General features: G+C 42.8%; 1 protein-coding gene across 8 annotated transcripts in view; it reads right to left on the bottom strand.

Moving 5' to 3' along the window:
* The window catches only part of agtpbp1 (ATP/GTP binding carboxypeptidase 1), a 426905-nt gene that overhangs the window by 255314 nt on the left and 152961 nt on the right, over positions 1-18630 (bottom strand). For 6 of the 8 annotated variants that reach the window (XM_068030050.1, XM_068030049.1, XM_068030051.1 and 3 more), the window contains 2 exons: positions 14402-14469; positions 7148-7211 (listed from right to left, as the gene is read on the bottom strand). The exons of 1 other annotated variant lie outside the window; for it this stretch is intronic. In XM_068030050.1, the coding sequence (XP_067886151.1) occupies positions 7148-7211; positions 14402-14469 (132 nt within the window). The remainder of the gene's footprint in view (positions 1-7147; positions 7212-14401; positions 14470-18630) is intronic. One more of the 8 variants, XM_068030054.1, reaches the window with a different exon arrangement.

The following is an 18630-nucleotide window of genomic DNA, read 5'->3' on the forward strand; positions in this document are numbered from 1 at the left end:
ATAATTACATACCTGGGAGGATCATCTTTAGTCTTCAAATAATATGCATTCTCCAAGCAACATGAGAGTATAGCCTAGCTTGATGTGTTCTGGGAAAACCATATGCTGAGCATATACATTAAGATATTATTGAACTGTAGATAGGTCGCGGTGTGATCTTCCATTCCCACATCATATAAAGCCCCGAAACTTACATCATTGTGCCAGATCATTTTGACCAGAAGCTAAACTCTAATTAAGTAACCACTTAAAAACAATTCCTGCTCTCCAAACTATACATATGCATGGAAGATTAGTGATTTGGAGAGCTCCAAAAACAAAAAACAAACTATAACCAAACCTTTATTCTCCATTCGCATCACCTATGCACTATAGGAACAGACCAAAGAAGAGGAGCAGGCTATTTTGCTGGAGAATAAAACCAGAGGTCAGGACAGATCTGCCAAAAGTGATGCTGCAGTTAGAAATAAACAGTAAGGCTAGGTAAATGTGACAGAATTGCTGCATGTGGCAACCTTGCATATGCTATCAACTGCAAACCAAACTGAGAAGTACCCCAGAAGCAGCTATAGAATAGAATGACCCCGTAGTCTCACCTACGCTTCTAGTCTGCAAGGTGGTACCACAACAGAATGCACTAAATCATCCATTTAACTATCCTCTGCTTAATCACAAGTTTCCCTTGGGACCTTACAACCATAAGAAAATTACTGTCGAAACTGCCTAAATTGTTCCACTTAAGAGACATAACTTATAGCTCTAAGAGCATGTGCATACTAGAAATTATGTTTCATTTTTGATGTGCATGCTGTGAGTAGAAAAACAATAGGATGACTATTTTCCCAAATGAAACTGCAAAATGCTCTTAGCTAAAAGCTCCAGGTGAGCTCCAAGAATCACCCTGCCAGAAAAAAATGAAGTATGGTAGATCTACAATAAGGAATAATACTTAACTAGCTCTGCGAGCCAAAAATACCAACAGTTCTCCATTTAATAAAATCAAGTTTGAGCTGCAAGTATGTCAGTTACGCTGACAGTAGGGCTCACAGTGTGGCACAATTGTGCATACTGGCAGCTACATAATAATACACAAGGCCCTGTTCTTTGTAGACAGAAAGAATATGTACAGACATTGCAGCTGTTTCAGCTGAACAAAATAAGTGACAGCTATTCGCTGGTTCATTCCTCAGGGCAATGCCTTGATCAATCAGAGTCAAGCTGCCTGGTTTAAATTTTAAACAAAGCTTGGCAGTTAACTGTCAGTCACCGTAAATTCGTGCATTCGCTATGGCAATGCCTCTACCAATCAGATTTCACTTGCCAACCAATCAGCGCTCTCTTCTCATGCAGTATAAGTTGTTGTTTTCCCTTACATTGGTTATTCTTGTAATTGTCCTGATGAGTGCAAGACAAAAAGCTTCGAAAACACGTCTGTATTTTCAGTAATTCTCAAGTTCTGTACTACTAAAAGACTATAAAATTGTCAATATGTGATAAACTAAATGAGGTCCCCAATCATATCCACAAAGGACCTAACTCGACAAAATCTCCAGAAAGCATGCACAAAATAAAACTGACTGAAATCAAATGATCCCCTAACAATTCAAATGTAAGTGAGTTATGGAAGAGTGAAATAGCCATAATATGAGCTCAAAGTTAGGATAAAAATGAAAATCGCCCAGAATAAGCAGAACATCACATCAGATAGGTCTGACTGACTTGATAGATCATTACTGAAAGTTTCCACTTTGTGTTACAAATCCTAAAAGTGGATGTCCTGCATTGTATTTTCATATAACCATAGCATGGTTACAAACGGCCCACTGTGTCCTTGCCAGCACTCTGCAAGAGCAACTCAGCTAGTCCCACTCCTCTGCTTTTCCCCAAAGCCCTGCAAATCTTGCCTCAGATAATTATCCAATTGTCTTTTGAAAGCAGTTAATGAATCTGCCTCCACACACTCTCAGGCAGTGCATTCCAGATCCTAACCACTCACTGCATAAAAAAGCTTTTGCTCATGTCACCTCTGGGGTTCTTTTGCCATTCACTTTAAATTGGTGCCCTCTGGTTCTCCACCCTTCCATCAACGGAAACAGTTCCTCCCTATCTACTCTGTCCGGATCCCTCATGATATTGAGCACCTCTATCAAATCTCCTCTCAATCTTCTCTCCTCTAAGGAAAACAGCCTCAGCTTCTCCAATCTATCCTTGTAACTGAAGTCTCTCATACCTAGATCCATTCTTGTAAATCTTTCCAGAACTGTCTCCGTTGTCTTCACATCTGTTTTTTTTTTGTATTCTTTCATGGGTTGTGAGTGCTGTTGGCAAGGCCAGCATTATTTGCCCATCCTTAATTGCCCTAGAGAAGGTGGTGGTGACCTGCCTTCTTGAACTGCTGCAGTCCATCTGGTACAGGCCGTTGAGGAGGGAGTTCCTTCTCTGTCACTTGATCAAAATCCTGGAACAGCGATATACTTCCAAGTCAGGATGGTGTGCGACTTGGAGGGGAACTTGAAGATGGTAGCGTTCCCATGCGTTTGCTGCCCTTGTCCTTCTAGGTGGCAGTGCTTGCAGGTTTGGAAGGTGCTGTCAAAGGATGCTTGACGAGTAGATGCAGTGCATCTTGTATATGGTACACACTGCTGCGACTGTGCACCAGTGGTGGAGGGAATGAATGTGTTTTAAGGTGGTAGATAGGGTGATCAAGCCGGCTGCTTTATCCTGGATAATGTCGAGCTTCTTGAGTGTTGTTGGGCTTTGTCGATGCATATTTTGAAATTGTGCCCTGCACACCTAACGCTAGGTCATTAATATAGATCAAGAAAAAACGGTGGTCCAACCTTGGGGTAACTCCAGAATATACCATCCTCCAATCCAAAAAACAACCATTAATCACTGCTCTGTTTCCTGTCACTCAGCGAACTTCAGATATATGCTGCCACTGACCTTTTCATTCCAATGGGCTTCAACTTTGCTGACAAACCAGGTAAAGACAGATGTAAATGACTCACTTAGTACTCAACCATGCCCTCTGTCTCTATGCACAAATCTTCTTTTTGGTCCCTAATCAGCCCTACTTGCCCTTTTATCACTGTTTTACTATTTATATGCTGTTATGAAGGTGATTGTTTTGTTTTTGTTAAAATATTTTTTGAGGAATTCACAGTCAAATTGAAGAAATGTTGGACCAGTTTTTTTCCGAGAGGGTAATCAAGAGGGCTCTGAAAGAACTAGTTTGGCAACACGTATATTGGTTGTCACATGACTCAAGTTAAAAATAGAACAGAAACCCTGGTAACAGGAGAAGATATGGGCAAAGAAGTGACAGGCACCCCTTAATTGGACAAGCCAGGCAGCAGCAGTGTGCACCTGAGAGCAGAAAACTCACAGGCTTTTGGATTTGGCAGTCAGTGTGTTTTACCTTCTGGAATGAGTGGCTGATAAAGTTAGCCTGAAGTAGTAGTGCAGGAAGGAGAAAAGACCACAACCCAGTTTGCTTTGCAGCATCTCTAAAAGACCCTGAGAAGTTCACTGTGTCAACTCATTTCGTCTCCTGTCTTTGAAGAAAGCCTGCTAAATTAGTTCTTAACGCTGCCTGAAAAGAACTGTTCTAAAAGATCCCAGTGACCTGTCTACATGTACTCAGAGGCTAGACTGTATGCCAGTTTTGGAACATGTGTCATCTGCTGTTTTCTTCAAAAATGAGCAAGTAATTAGCCCAAGTATTTTTTTTGTCTGTAACAGATATCTGAATTTAAAAAAAAATCCCTTTTATTTTTCTGATTAACTGGTGTGTGTGTGAGTGAGAGAGTGTATGAGGGCCTAAGGTAAAAGGGAACTTTAAATTTTAAAATCTGTGTGTTTATGCTTTACTTCATCACTGGTTAAGACTTGCTTTATAATAAACTGGTAATTTTGTTATTCATTAAAGAAACCTGGTTAGTGTGTTTTACTCTGGGAAAAATAGAGTATATGATGAACAGTATTGGCAATTTAAAATATGTTGTGACCTGTGGAGAAGTGGAATGAGAACAAACAGTGCACTCCTCCCTCCTTGGTCATAACAACCTCACCAACCTTATTTATCACACTTGGGGTAGAATTCATATATATGCACAGTAAACCCAATTTAGGCCCGATTGCATTTCCTTTTAGTTTGACCCCACTTAACACCTTACTATTTCTTACTCTTATGCTATCAGTCTCTCCCAATTTGTTGTACACCTTGTTTTTGCTCTCTGTTACCTCCTGGCTTCCATGCCCCTGCCACGTTAGTCTAAACCCTCCCCAAAAGCACTAAAAAAGTCACCATGCAAGGACATTGGTCCTGGCTCTGTTCATGTGTAACCCGTCCAGCCTGTACAGGTCCCAGCTCCCCTAGAACCGATCCCAATGTCCCAAGAATCTAAAGCCCTCCCGCTGCAGCATCCCTCCAGCCATCTGCCCTATCCTCCTATTTCTATACTCACTAATGTGTAGCACTGGGAGTCATTTGGAGATTACTACCTGTGAGGTCCTGCTTGGTAGTTTCTTTCCTAGCTCTCTAAAATCTGCCTGCATGACTTCATCCCTCTTTCTACCTATGTTGTTGGTACCCACGTGAACCACGGCCGCTGGCTCGTCACCCTCCTCCCTCAAAGTGCTCTGCAGTTGTGATGAAAAGTCACAAACCTGAAACGTTAACTCTGCTTCTGTCTCCACAGATGCTGCCCGACCTGAATATTTTCAGCACTTTGTTTTTATTTCAGATTTCTAGCATCTGTAGCATTTTTCTTTTATTCCAGAAACGTGCTATCCACAAAACTCTCAGCCTCGTGGATGCACCGCAGTGTCGTCAGCTGCTGCTCAAGTTCCAAAATCCGGAGCTCGTGCTGCTCCAGCTAACACTCTTCCTGCACATGTTCTTATCCAGAACATAAGAAGTGTCCTGGAGTGCCCACATGGAACAGAATGTGCACTCCACGGGTCCGAGATGCCCTGCCATGCCTCTATTTATTAGCTTATTAACTGATTTAACAGAAATGAACTTAAAACTTAAAAAAATAAACACTCACCAGTTACTCACCAATCAGCTGCTTCCTTTATGCTATCAGTTTATTTTGTAGGGAGTTAACTTAAATGTTTTTACTTAAATGTTATACCTCAGATTCTAATTTACTGAAAAAATTCAGAACCCATTACTGTTACTATTCTTTGCTATATAATTTTCACTTTTTCCCCTAGATCTGATGTAATTAAAATTGATGTTCAATTAATGAAAAATCAAAATGGCTTTAGATCTTTATTCTAATTCATGTAGTCTTACTTTATAGTTGATTAATTTAATTTAAATTAAAAGCTTACCAGTATACTTTCCCCACGTGACTTTTTGTCCTGCGATGTCACTTCTCGATTTTCTTGTCTGGTTCAGACTCAGTTCGATCACAGTGCTGCTCGTCTCCTGGGCCCAGGTTTACAGTCTTATTGATCCAAACATTGGGCATTTTGATTATATTAACAGACAAGGTGCTCAGGCACAATTTGGAATTTTACACTTGGCATTGCGAGAGTACCTCATTTTGTGTCATACTGTATGCCTTCACCATTGATCTATGAAATACCCCACTTTGATTGATATAATCAAAGTGGGGTATTTCATAGATCAATGGTGAAGGCATACAGTATGACACAAAATGAGGTACTCTCGCAATGCCAAGTGTAAAATTCCAAATTGTGCCTGAGCACCTTGTCTGTGAATACTCTCCTTTTGCCAGTTATATGGCTATCTAGGGCACATTGCTTTGATTGCGGATGTTACCATACAACATATAGCTGTCCATTTGTTGGCTTGTCCTGAAAAGGACAACCTAGTACAATATTCTCTGGAGGTTCCTCACATGCTACCAACACCACAGGCTCCTAAGGAACCTGAAAAATAAAACACAAAAACCCAGACAAGCCAGATTAAATAACATTTTAACGCACTGTCTGTCTAATCTACCCTAATCTGTAGAGGGGCAGGAGGCATTTTCCTCAAAACATTGGCAATGAGTGATCTGGCACAAGAAGCAAAGAACTTCTGACATAAAGGACAAATGAACTGGTGTAAAAGCACAGCACTGAGCTCAATCTGATATTGGAAGTAGGATACCACTTGCCGCACTACCTATCTGCAAAACTGTGATGACACTTGCATGCGTTTACTGTATGGTTTCCAAAGAACTTACCAAACCAAGCTATACTCCCACTGGAATGCAGCACTTTTCACTACATCAGATTAATACCACATAAATTGGAGAGAGTAAAACTCTGGGATAAATTTATCAGACACAGAACATCTTAGCACAGCTTCTAAGCTTTTCTCCAGCAGTTACGAGCAATCATAGTGATTGTTGAGAATGTTGACACGCAGAACGAGAGACACCCGACCCGACGCTGCTCTCCACGTAGAAGACAGTTGGATGCTGCTTGACCTTTGCCAGCATGTGTCCCATCAGAACTACTGATTATTGATTGGGCTTGTTTTCTTCTACCAGCCTGGATTGGTTGGACGAGCTGACAGCTGCCCTCTTCATTAAATTTTGCTGGTGTTTTTATGGTGAAGTTAGGCATTTTTACCGGTGTTACACACCATTTTAACAGATAGCTAATAAGCAGTAACCAAGAAAGTTAAGCACACGCAACGATCAAAAAGCACTCTCAAACTCTGCTTTACGTCTTACCATTTCACGAACGAACGCATAAAAGGTTAAAATACACATGCATACAACCATGTGAATATCTGTGAGATCACAAACAATAATTTTGATTATTCATTTTTTATTTCCTAACCAAAAATACAATTAGCTACATCTGGATTCCCAATTAGCCACATGTAGATAGTGGCTAACGTACTGGACAACACTGTCTTAAGGAACAATTAATGGTCCGATCCTATCGTATCTTCCTCTGCAACTCACTAGTATAATGGGGAAGTTGTTCAATCTGCAAGGCCACCATTTGTAATACTTTAAGCTTGATTGTTGCATTTTTTTTTGTTTGCTCCTTTACCTCCACACTTTCAACACCTTAGCCAAAAGTGGAAGAATGGAGGTTGGGGTGGGAGGAAACTGCCTCTAAGTTCAAAACAATTAAACAAAACAAAAAAAGCCTTACTGTGCAAACTCACCCACTGAAACCAGCTCATTAAGTATATTGAGGATATTCAGTGTAGTCTGTAGGTCACGAGTGTTCTGAAAGAAGACAAAATTATTTTTTCTTCACCATCAAAGGAATCTTACTGTACATGAAGTAGTTTCAGTCTATTAAACCAGTTATCAGAAGAATGCTATAAAAGACCAATACTTCATGGTTAAGACATAATTTCATTTATTGCAATGTCCCCTCAGGAAAGCACGAATTTCATTTTTAAAAGAGGAATTCTAACCATCTTTTGGAATTTATCTTTAGTTTTTGCAGAGCTGTTTCGATTTAAGATATTAGATTGCCACCAGATAGGCGTTGCCACATTAGTTAACTTATAAAAGCTCAAGATCTAGGTTGACACCACAAATGTATTCTACTTATATTTAGTAATTTACTCCATTTCTCCTGTGTGCAACAAAATAGAGCTGTCTGTATCCCAAAAAAAACATTGGAGTCATTAAGACCATAAATAAATTAGGCAATGACTAGAATAAGTGATTTGGCACACCAGGATATATCATAACAAATCCCTACACTTAGCGCATGTGGTGCAATTTGATGTACAAGTACTGTAATTTTGCATAAAAAAAGCATATAGAGGCAGTGATATTAGTGGTTTATGAGCAGATCTGAACGATAACAAATCACTCCTCAGAACCAACCATCCAACACAATTATCTATGTACAACTATCAGATTCTGTATCAGACCTCAAGTATAATGGGGATGTTGTTCAATCTGCAAGGCCACCATTTGTAATACTTTAAGCTTTATTGTTGCATTTTTTTTTGTCTTGCTCCTTTTCCTCCACACTTTCAACACCTTAGCCAAAAGTGGAACCATGGAGGATGGGACAACTTGCAACTTCAAGGATAATTTTCCAAGATGTCCTGACAGTCCATTGCTAAGGTCCATTGCCTCCAGCTTTTACTTCAATCAGTGCTTGCATTTCTACTTTGTATTAACATTTTGGAGTTTCTAAATTCTTAAGCATTCCCTTAATTTCACAGCAGGAGTTCTGATGCCGAACAACCACCAATACGAAATAAAACAAAGTATATCTAGGGTTTTATAAGTTTCCTGCCCATTACAATTTAGATTAAGTTAAAACAGTTCATTTTTAGGGAAAACAATTTACAGGGCTAAGGGGAAAGAGCAGGGGAGTGGGATTAAATGAATAGCTCTACTGAAGAGCTGGCACAGACACAATGGGCTGAATGACCTCGTTCTGTGCTGTATCATTCTATGATTCTACCATCAACTGCTTTATGCTTAGTGTCTCCCTACACTTACTGCTGTGCAGAGCCTAAAACAGCAACAAGCGTTTTAGTATGTTAGTGTGGGACGATCTACCCTAAAAGTGCCAGGTTAACTTGTTAGGGTTCTTGCCTCTGAAGATTGTGGATTGAAACCGCACTCCACAATTTGCGTGCATAATCTGGGTTGATCCGTCAGTACTGTGGGAGTCACGTATTGTCAAAGCTTGCATCCTTTGGATGCGGCAGTAAACAAACATCCCATCTGCCTGCTTCATGTGGACATTAAAGATCCCCTTGGCACCATTTGAAGAAGAGCAGCGAGTTCTCCCAGTGACATGACAAACATGCTTCCTTCAAATAACACCAACAAATTAAGAGATCAGAGAAAATTCTTTGGCCCTACCATATCCAGTTGTCAGCGGGTTATGGGCAACCAGGCAACTGATGTAAGGAGATGGCTCTATGAGCATCTGCAACCTCATCCTCAAATGTGGCAGAGCCCAACATGTGTGCAAGAGACAAAGCCATGGATATCAAAGGGAAAAAGATAAAAAGACAGAGCAAGTTGCAAAAGCAGAATGCAACAATGCTGTGGAGGAATTTGTAGAGAAGTATTTTAAAATTGAATATACTGGGGCAGAGAGAGCCAGTGAAGGTCAGCAAGGATGAGAATGATAAGTATATGGGCTTGGAAGGAAGAGTGGATGCAGGTAAAATCCTTTATATCTTTTTCCCTTTGGTATACATGGCCTTGTTTCTTGCACACATGCTGGGCTCCACCACATTTGAGGATGCGGATGCTCAGAGTTGCCTCCTTACATCAGGTGCCAGGTTGCCCACAACCCACTCTCTGATCTCTTGATTTATTGGTATTTTGGATAATTGGAATTTATATGGGAATGATGGAAGGGTAGCAAAGAAAGCAATAGAGTAATCAAGTCTGAAGGTGACTAAGAGTGACGAAGGGTCCATCAGCAGGGGTTGACAAAAGGATGAAGACAGGCAACGTTGCAGAATGAAAGTGATCAAGTGATCAGTGGTGGTGAAGAAAGGGATATGGAATATGAAGCTCAGCTCAAAGAGTGTCATTGTTGCACATGGTTTTGTTCAGCCTGAGCAAATAGTCAGGGCAGTGGACAGCATCAACACACTGGGCGTAGGGTTGATGGAAAGGGCCAAAAACAATGGTTTCTGGTGTTCAGCTGCAAGAAGATGTCACTCATGTAGGGCCTCATGTCGGATACGAATCTAACTGCACCAAAATAGTCATGGGATTGAGAAGTGGTAGAAAGGTAGACGTAGCTGTCATCAGTATGCATATGGAAGCTGACCCCATGCCTTGCAGATGTTGTCATAACAGGCAGCATATAGATAACGGGGGCCAAGGATAAAGCCTTCAATAATGCTGAAGGTGAAAGAAGCCATTGCTGGAGATGTGTTGGCCACAACATACAGGAATTGAACAATGAAAAGATAGTTCAATGCAGTTGGACAATAGATTTGGAGGAGAATGACACAATCAACCATGGCAAATTCTGTTTAGAGACAGAAGTCAACAGAAGGGATAACACACCATGGCCAGTCCCAGAGAATGTAACTCATTACTTTGGCTAGGATCATTTCACTAAGTGTGGAAGCTGAACTACAGAGACTTAAATGGAAAGATTTCAAAAAGAGGGGAGAGTTTTCTGGAAAAATGCAATGTTTGTTAACAAAATATTCACACTCACACAAAACTAAGAATACTAAAGTTGTATTTTCCAAAGCAACAGACTGCATTTTGAAGAGTAAGGTAGAAGTACAGAACTGATTTTTCATTGAGGGAATTAAGAGGTTTTTGAGCTTAACTCTTGTTCTTTACCATAGTATGGTTCCAGGTCCAGTTGATACTGTCCTCCGCACTCTGAAGGTCAGATCAGATGGACTACTTCTTATTCAGGTGTACTCTACACAGACTTATCAATCTAATGCCACTCACCTCACAGACATTGAGTTCTAATACTGTAAAGATGCATGGAAGATTTTAATTAAATGTTCCTAAGCTTAAAACAAATGCTTCCATTCAGGTAGTTTGCCAGTCCCTTTCCCAACTGCCCACCCTCACAGCTCTTCACCCAATACTATGAGACTCCCTAAAAGAGGCCCAGGAGCCCATTTCCCATATGTAAAATGTCCCTGATATCGGAAATCTGGGACACCGAGGCATCACCAGGCCACAAATAATGCCTCCGCATTGTTTAGGGTGGGGATGGGGGGTGGAACGCTGGTGGGGGGGTGGGGTGGGGGACCTGGGTGGTGACAGGGCAAGTGGGATGGAATGCCTAGGCCCCAATCTGACACTTGTAATCAATCAGCAATTGAGGAAGGAATTCAAAAGCCAAACAGCAGTGTTTACTCCAATTCATTTTGATGCATAAATGGAAGTCCAATTCAATACTTCATTGAAAAATAACCAGAGGCCAAATAAGTTTCTACTTTCTCTACACATTAGTTAAAAATATCAAATATAGCAAAGTTACAATATGTTTCTTTTTTGAAGATAGAATACTGTGGAGGCCTGAGTGTAATAAGCTAGAGGGCTTTCCAACAGGAAGCTTGCATAAATCAGGAGCCTAGATTTGTCCTATTTCAGGATGTGAAGTGGTAGAATTTCCATGGTGTTCTCCTGATCTCATGCTATAGCTTAGGAAGAATCCCCAGAAAAAGGGGGAACTGTCGTGTATTTCTTCATTCCAGGGTTTCTGTTGTTCTTCTGATGAAGTTACTACAGGAGACCCCTACAGAAATTCTCTCTCAAAGTTTTTAGGAACCGGGTTTTAACCTTCCTGTAGCAGTGAACTACAGTTTAAGTGCATGGATACAACACTTTTTCTTTTTACATTCGAAGCAGGTATGTCTTGCTGCAATTATACAGGGCCTTGGTGAGGCCACACCTGGAATATTGTGTGCAGTTTTGGTCTCCTTATCTGAGGAAGGATATTCTTGCTATAGAGGGAGTGCAGCGAAGGTTTACCAGACTGATTCCTGGGATGGCAGGACTGACATATGAGGAGAGAATGAGTCGGTTAGGATTATATTCGCTGGAGTTCAGAAGAGTGAAGGGGGATCTCATAGCAACCTATGAAATTCGAACAGGACTTGATAGGGTAGATGCAGGAAGGATGTTCCCGATGGTGGGGGAGTCCAGAACCAGGGGTCATAGTCTAAGGATATGGGGTAAACCTTTCAGGACTGAGATGAGGAGAAATTTCTTCACCCATAAAGTGGTGAACCTGTGGAATTTGCTACCACAGAAAGCAGTTGAGGCCAAAACATTGGATGTTTTCAAAAAAGAGTTAGATATAGCTCTTGGGTCTAAAGGGATCAAAGGATATGGGGCAAAAGCAGGAACAGGCGACTGGGTCGGATGATCAGTTATGATCATAATGAATGGCGGAGCAGGCTCAAAGGGCCAAATGGCCTACTCCTATTTTCTAGGTTTCATCCCTAATTTCCCTCAAGAAGGTGCCCGTGAGGCGCCTTCTTGAACTGCTGCAGCCCATGTGAGGGGGTGAGGGGGAGGCAGTTCCAGGATTTTGACCCAGTGACAGCGAAGGAGCAGCAATGCAATTTTAAATCAGGATGGTGTGCGACTTGGAGGGGAACTTGTAGATGGTGGTGTTTCCATGGGTCTGCTGCCCTTGTTCTTCTAGGTGACAGAAGTCACAGTTTGGAGGTACCGCCAAAGGAGTCTTGGCGAGTTGCTGCAGTGCATCTTGTAGATGGTTCATATTGCTGCCACTGTGCGCAAGTAGTGGAGTGAGTGAAAGTTTAAAGTAGTGGATGGGGTACCGATCAAGCATGGGCCTGGATAGTGTGGAGCTTCTTGAGTGTTGTTGGAGCTGCACTCATCCAAGCAAATGGAGAGTATTCCATCACATTCCTGATTTGTGCTTTGTCGATGGTGGACAGACTTTGGGGAGGCAGGACATGAGTTACTCGCTGCAGAATTCCTAGCGTCTGAGTTATTCTTGGAGTCACAATATTTATATGGCTGGTCCAGTTCAGTTTCTGGTCAATTGAAACCCCGGATGTTGATAGTGGGGGACTCAGCGATGTCTGTTGAATGTTGATCACTGTTGAATGTCAAAGCGAGATGGTTAGATTCTCTCTCGTTGGACATAGTTGTTGCCTGGCACTTGTGTGGTGCGAATGTTTCTTGCTACTTATCAGCCCAAGCCTGAATGTATTGCAGGACTTGCTGCATGCGAACACAACTGCTTCTATATCTGAGGAAATCCCCATTTCTGACCTTATGATGGAGGGAAGGTCATTGATGAAGCAACTGAAGATGGTTGGGCCTAGGACACTACACTGAGGAACTTTTGCAGTGATGTCCTGGGGCTGAGATGATTGGCCTCCAACAACCACATCCATCTTCCTTTGTGCAAGGTAATGACTCCAGCCAGTGGAGTTTTCCCCTGATTCTCAATGACTTCAATTTTTCTAGGGATCCTTGATGCCACAGTCAAATGCTGCCTTGGCGTCAAGGGTCGTCACTCTCAACTCAGCTCAGGAATTTAGCTCTTTTGTCCATGTTCGGACCAAAGCTGTAATGACATCTGGAGCTGAATGGCCTGGGGGGAACCTAAACTAAGCATCGATGAGCAAGTTATTACTGAGTGAATGCTGCTTGACAGCACGTTTGATGACATTTTCTATCACTTTGCTGATGATGGAGAGTAGACTGACGGGGTGGTAATTGGCCGTATTCAATTTGTCCTACTTTTTTTTTTAAATGGATAGGACATATCTGGGCAATTTTCCACATTGTCAGGCAGCTGTCAGTATTGTAGCTGTACTGAAACAGCTTGGCTAGAGGCGCAGCTACTGCTGGAGCACAAGTCTTCAGTACTACAGCCAGAATGTATATAAGGATCTTCTGCAAACTAGTTAGGGATTCAGAATGAAGAGTGTTAAATCAGTGTATTTTAGCTTACTAGAGTTACAATAAAGATATCAGTTGATCATAAGGCAGATTCCCTTTGTCATATGCATTCTTTAGGATCATCACTGCGCCCAAGAAATATTCCATGACAATAAAATGCATCAACAAACTGGAGGGGAGAGAGGAAGGCTGTTAGTTCCCAGGGAAGCAGGTCGACTCTCCATAAAAAAATGGACCGTTGCGAACAAGTGCTGAAGAGCCATCCGATTTACACAATATGGGAACTTTACAAAACTGAGCCCTTACTCCTCCAAAACTAGTCTGTGGCAAAGAAAGCAGTGATTATAATCGCTTGGCGGCTTAGGCCCAACTTGGTATCCCTAGCTGAACCAAAAGGGACGGTTTGGGCAACAAATTTTGTTCAGTGGGCTGAGACACAAAATGGCTGCACCTACGAGCAGATATTACAATTAAATATTCCCTTAGAAAACCTTGCGAGATGGTTCATCCGGGACTTGCATTAATAATGAAGCTAACAGCTGTATAATGTATAGCTTTATCCTGGTTTGTGTCAGATAGTCATCCAGTTAGGATCCCACAACAAAACAGAAATTATTTTACTAGCAAACTGATATATTTTCAGATCTCCAGAGCAGCGCTGTGTTCCAGTATTCCAGAACCCGAAGAACATCTGTTGACTTCCCCTTGCGAGTAAATAGTAACTAACACAGAAAAAGTATGTGTTAAGCTACAATACTTGAACAAGAGGAAGCTGTATAATTATTTTAAAAGAACGTATTTGAATTTAAGTCAATAATTTTTTTCTTTTCCCTACATAAACCTTTTTTCCAAAAACCTCAAAGATTCAGCAGTTTACAACATCCATCATGCTTATGATATCAGGATGAACCGGTCGATCTATCTCTGCAGGGTACAGGAAAGGAAGTTACTGATAGGAATCTTTTGCTGAAAGAGCAGAGTGTTTCAACCTATCAGCTACTGATCATTAACCATGGTATTTGGAGGAAAAACAAATAAATAAAGCCTTTTACCTCAAGCGTTGACAATATTATTTCCATCCCAGTTGAACCCTTGGCCGTTATATCTTTCTTGGTTCTTTCTGCAAGTTCAAATCAATCATTAAATAATGAAAAGTAACTGGTAATGTAATTAATACCAATGGCATTTAACTTTAATTTGTTACACACTATGATATAAACAATTATGTTTGTACCTGGGGATTAGTTTCAGCATTAAATGCACCCAATTTAATTATTTCATGCAGCAATTCATTGCTGTGGCTGCGATTAACTTGAAGAAATTATTTTTCATTTAATAAAATATCAACACCAGAAACAAAATACGATCCCAAAAGCAGTGGCTGCAGTTTCGCATATAAACGCAGTAACAGAAATTCTGCTATTTAGACGTGGATTTAGGAGGTATGATCAGTAAGTTCGCAGATGACACGAAAATTGGTGGTGTCGTAAATAGTGAGGAGGAAAGCCTTAGATTACAGGACAATATCGATGGGCTGGCAAGATGGGCAGAGCAGTGGCAAATAGAATTTAATCCTGAGAAGTGTGAGGTGATGCATTTTGAGAGAACTAACAAGGCTAGGGAATATACAATGGATGGTAGGACCCCAGGAAGTACAGATGGACCTCGGTGTACTTGTCCATAGATCACTGAAGGCAGCAGCACAGGTAGATAAGGTGGTTAGGAAGGCATATGGGATACTTGCCTTTATTAGCCAAGGCACAGAATATAACAGCAAGCAGGTTATGATGGAGCAGTATAAAACGCTAGTTAGGCCGCAACTGGAATGCTGTGTACAGTTCTGGTCACCACACAATAGGAAGGGGAGGCAGTGGCATAGTGGTATTGTCACTGGACTAGTAACCCAGAGACCCAGGGTATTGCTCTGGGGACATGGGTACAAATCCCACCACAGCAGAAGGCGGAATTTAAATTCAATTAAAAAATCTGGAATTAAGAAAAAGTTAGTCTAATGATGGCCATGAAATCATTGTCGATTGTTGTAAAAACCCATCTGGTTCACTAATGCCCTTTAGGGAAGGAAATCTGCTGTCCTTACCTGGTCTCGCCTACATGTGACTCCAGACCCACAGTAATGTGGTTGACTCTTATATGCCCTGTAAAATGGCCCAGCAAGCCACTCAGTTGTGTCTAACCGCTACGAAGTCAATAAAAAGGAATGAAATCGGACAGACCACTCAGCATCAACATAGGCACCGGAAATGACAACAGCAAACCCAGCCCTGTCGACCCTGCAAAGTCCTCCTTACTAACATTTGGCGTCTTGTGCCAAAGTTGGGAGAGCTGTCCCACAGACTAGTCAAGCAACAGCCTGACATAGTCATACTCACGGAATGATATTTTATTTTATTTATTTTATTTAGAGATACAGCACTGAAACAGGCCCTTCGGCCCACCGAGTCTGTGCCGACTAACAACCACCCATTTATACTAACCCTACAGTAATCCCATATTCCCTATCACCTCCCTACAATGTCCCAGACACTGCCATCACCATCCCCGGGTACGTTCTGTCCCATCGGCAGGACAGATCCAGCAGAGGTGGCGGCACAGTGGTATACAGTAGGGAGGGAGTTGCCCTGGGAGTCCTCAACATCGACTCTGGACCCCATGAAGTCGCATGGCATCAGATCAAACATGGACAAGGAAACCTCCTGATTACCACCTACCGCCCTCCCACAGCTGATGAGTCAGTACTCCTCCACATTGAACAGCACTTGGAGGAAGCACTCAGAGTGGCAAGGGCACAGAATGTACTCTGGGTGGGGGACTTCAATGTCCATCACCAAGAGTGGCTTGGTAGCACCACTACTGACCGAGCTGGCCGAGTCATAAAGGACATAGCTGCTAGACTGGGTATGCGGCAGGTGGTGAGGGAACCAACAAGAGGGGAAAACATACTTGACCTCGTCCTCACCAATCTGCCTGCTGTAGATACATCTGTCCATGACAGTATTGGTAGGAGTGACTACCGCACAGTCCTTGTCGAGACGAAATCCCACCTTCACATTGAGGATACCCTCCATCGTGTTGTGCGGCACTACCACTGTGCTAAACTGGATAGATTTCGAACAGTTCTAGCAATGCTAAACTGGGAATCCATGAGGCGCTGTGGGCCATCAGCAGCAGCAGAATTGTACTCCACCACAATCTGTAACCTCATGGCTAGGCATATCCCCCACCCTACCATTACCATCAAGCCAGGAGACCAACCCTGGTTCAATGAAGAATGCAGGAGGGCATGCCAGGAGCAACACCAGGCATACCTCAAAATGAGGTGTCAACCTGGTGAAGCTACAACTCAGGACTATCCGCGTGTTAAACTGCATAACAGCATGCGATGGACAGAGCTAAGCGATCCCATAACCAACAGATCAGATCTAAGCTCTGTAGTCCTGCCACATCAAGCCGTGAATGGTGATGGACAATTAAACAACTAACTGGAGGAGGTGGCTCCACAAATATCCCCATCCTCAATGATGGGGGAGCCCAGCACATCAGTGCGAAAGATAAGGCTGAAGCATTTGCAACAATCTTCAGCCAGAAGTACCGAGTTGATGATCCATCCCGGCCTCCTCCTCAAGTCCCCAGCATCACAGATGCCAGACTTCAGCCAATTTGATTCACTCCACGTGATATCAAGAAACGACTGAAGGCACTGGATACTGCAAAAGCTATGGGCCCTGACAATATTTCGGCAATAGTACTGAAGACCTGTGCTCCAGAACTTGCCACGCCCCTAGTCAAGCTGTTCCAGTACAGCTACAATACTGGCATCTACCCTGCAATGTGGAAAATTGCCCAGGTATGTCCAGTACACAAAAAGCAAGACAAGTCCAACCCGGCCAACTACCGCCCCATCAGCCTACTCTCAATCATCAGTAAAGTGATGGAAGGCATCATCAACAGTGCCATCAGGCGGCACTTGCTAAGCAATAACCTGCTCAGTGATGCTCAGTTTGGATTCCGCCAGGGCCACTCAGCTCCTGACCTCATTACAGCCTTGGTTCAAACATGGACAAAAGAGCTGAACTCAAGAGGTGAGGTGAGAGTGACTGCCCTTGACATCAAGGCAGCATTTGACTGAGTATGGCATCAAGGAGCCCTAGCAAAACTGAGGTCAATGGGAATCAGGGGGAAAACACTCCACTGGCTGGAGTCATACCTAGCGCAAAGGAAGATGGTTGTGGTTGTTGGAGGTCAATCATCTGAGCTCCAGGACATCACTGCAGGAGTTCCTCGGGGTAGTGTCCTAGGCCCAACCATCTTCAGCTGCTTCATCAATGACCTTCCTTCAATCATAAGGTCAGAAGTGGGCGTGTTTGCTGATGATTGCACAATGTTCAGCACCATTCGTGACTCCTCAGATACTAAAGCAGTCAGTGTAGAAATGCAGCAAGACCTGGACAATATCCAGGCTTGGGCTGATAAGTGGCAAGCAACATTCGTGCCACAAAAGTGCCAGGCAATGACCATCTCCAGCAAGAGAGAATCTAGCCATCTCCCCTTGACTTTCAATGGCATCACCATCGCTGAATCCCCCACTAACAACATCCTAGGGGCTACCATTGACCAGAAACTGAACTGGACCAGCCATATAAATACCTTGGCTACAAGAGCAGGTCAGAGGCTAGGAATCCTGAGGCGAGTAACTCACCTCCTGACTCCCCAAAGCCTGTCCACCATCTACAAGGCACAATACTCTCCACTAGCCTGGATGGGTGCAGCTCCAATAACACTCAAGAAACTCAACACCATCCAGGACAAAGCAGCCCGCTTGATTGGCATCCCATCTACAAATATTCACTCCCTCCACTACCGACGCACAGGGTGGCAGCAGTGTGTACCATCTACAAGATGCACTGCAGCAATGCACCAAGGCTCCCTCGACAGCACCTTCCAAACCCAAGACCTCTACCAACTAGAAGGACAAGGGCAGCAAATGCACATGAACACCACCACCTGCAAAGTTCCCCTCCAAGTCACACACCATCCTGACTTGGAACTATCTCGCCATTCCTTCACAGTCGCTGGGTCAAAATCCTGGAACTCCCTTCCTAACAGCACTGTGGGTGTACCTACCTCACATAGTCTGCAGCGGTTCAAGAAGGCAGCTCACCACCACCTTCTCAAGTGCAATTAGGGATGGGAAATAAATGCTGGCCTGGCCATTGACACCCACATCCCCTAACATCTTGAATTTAAAAAAAAAATGTGATTG

The sequence above is a fragment of the Heterodontus francisci genome, chromosome 4 (genome assembly GCF_036365525.1).
Source record: "Heterodontus francisci isolate sHetFra1 chromosome 4, sHetFra1.hap1, whole genome shotgun sequence".
NCBI lineage: Eukaryota > Metazoa > Chordata > Chondrichthyes > Heterodontiformes > Heterodontidae > Heterodontus > Heterodontus francisci.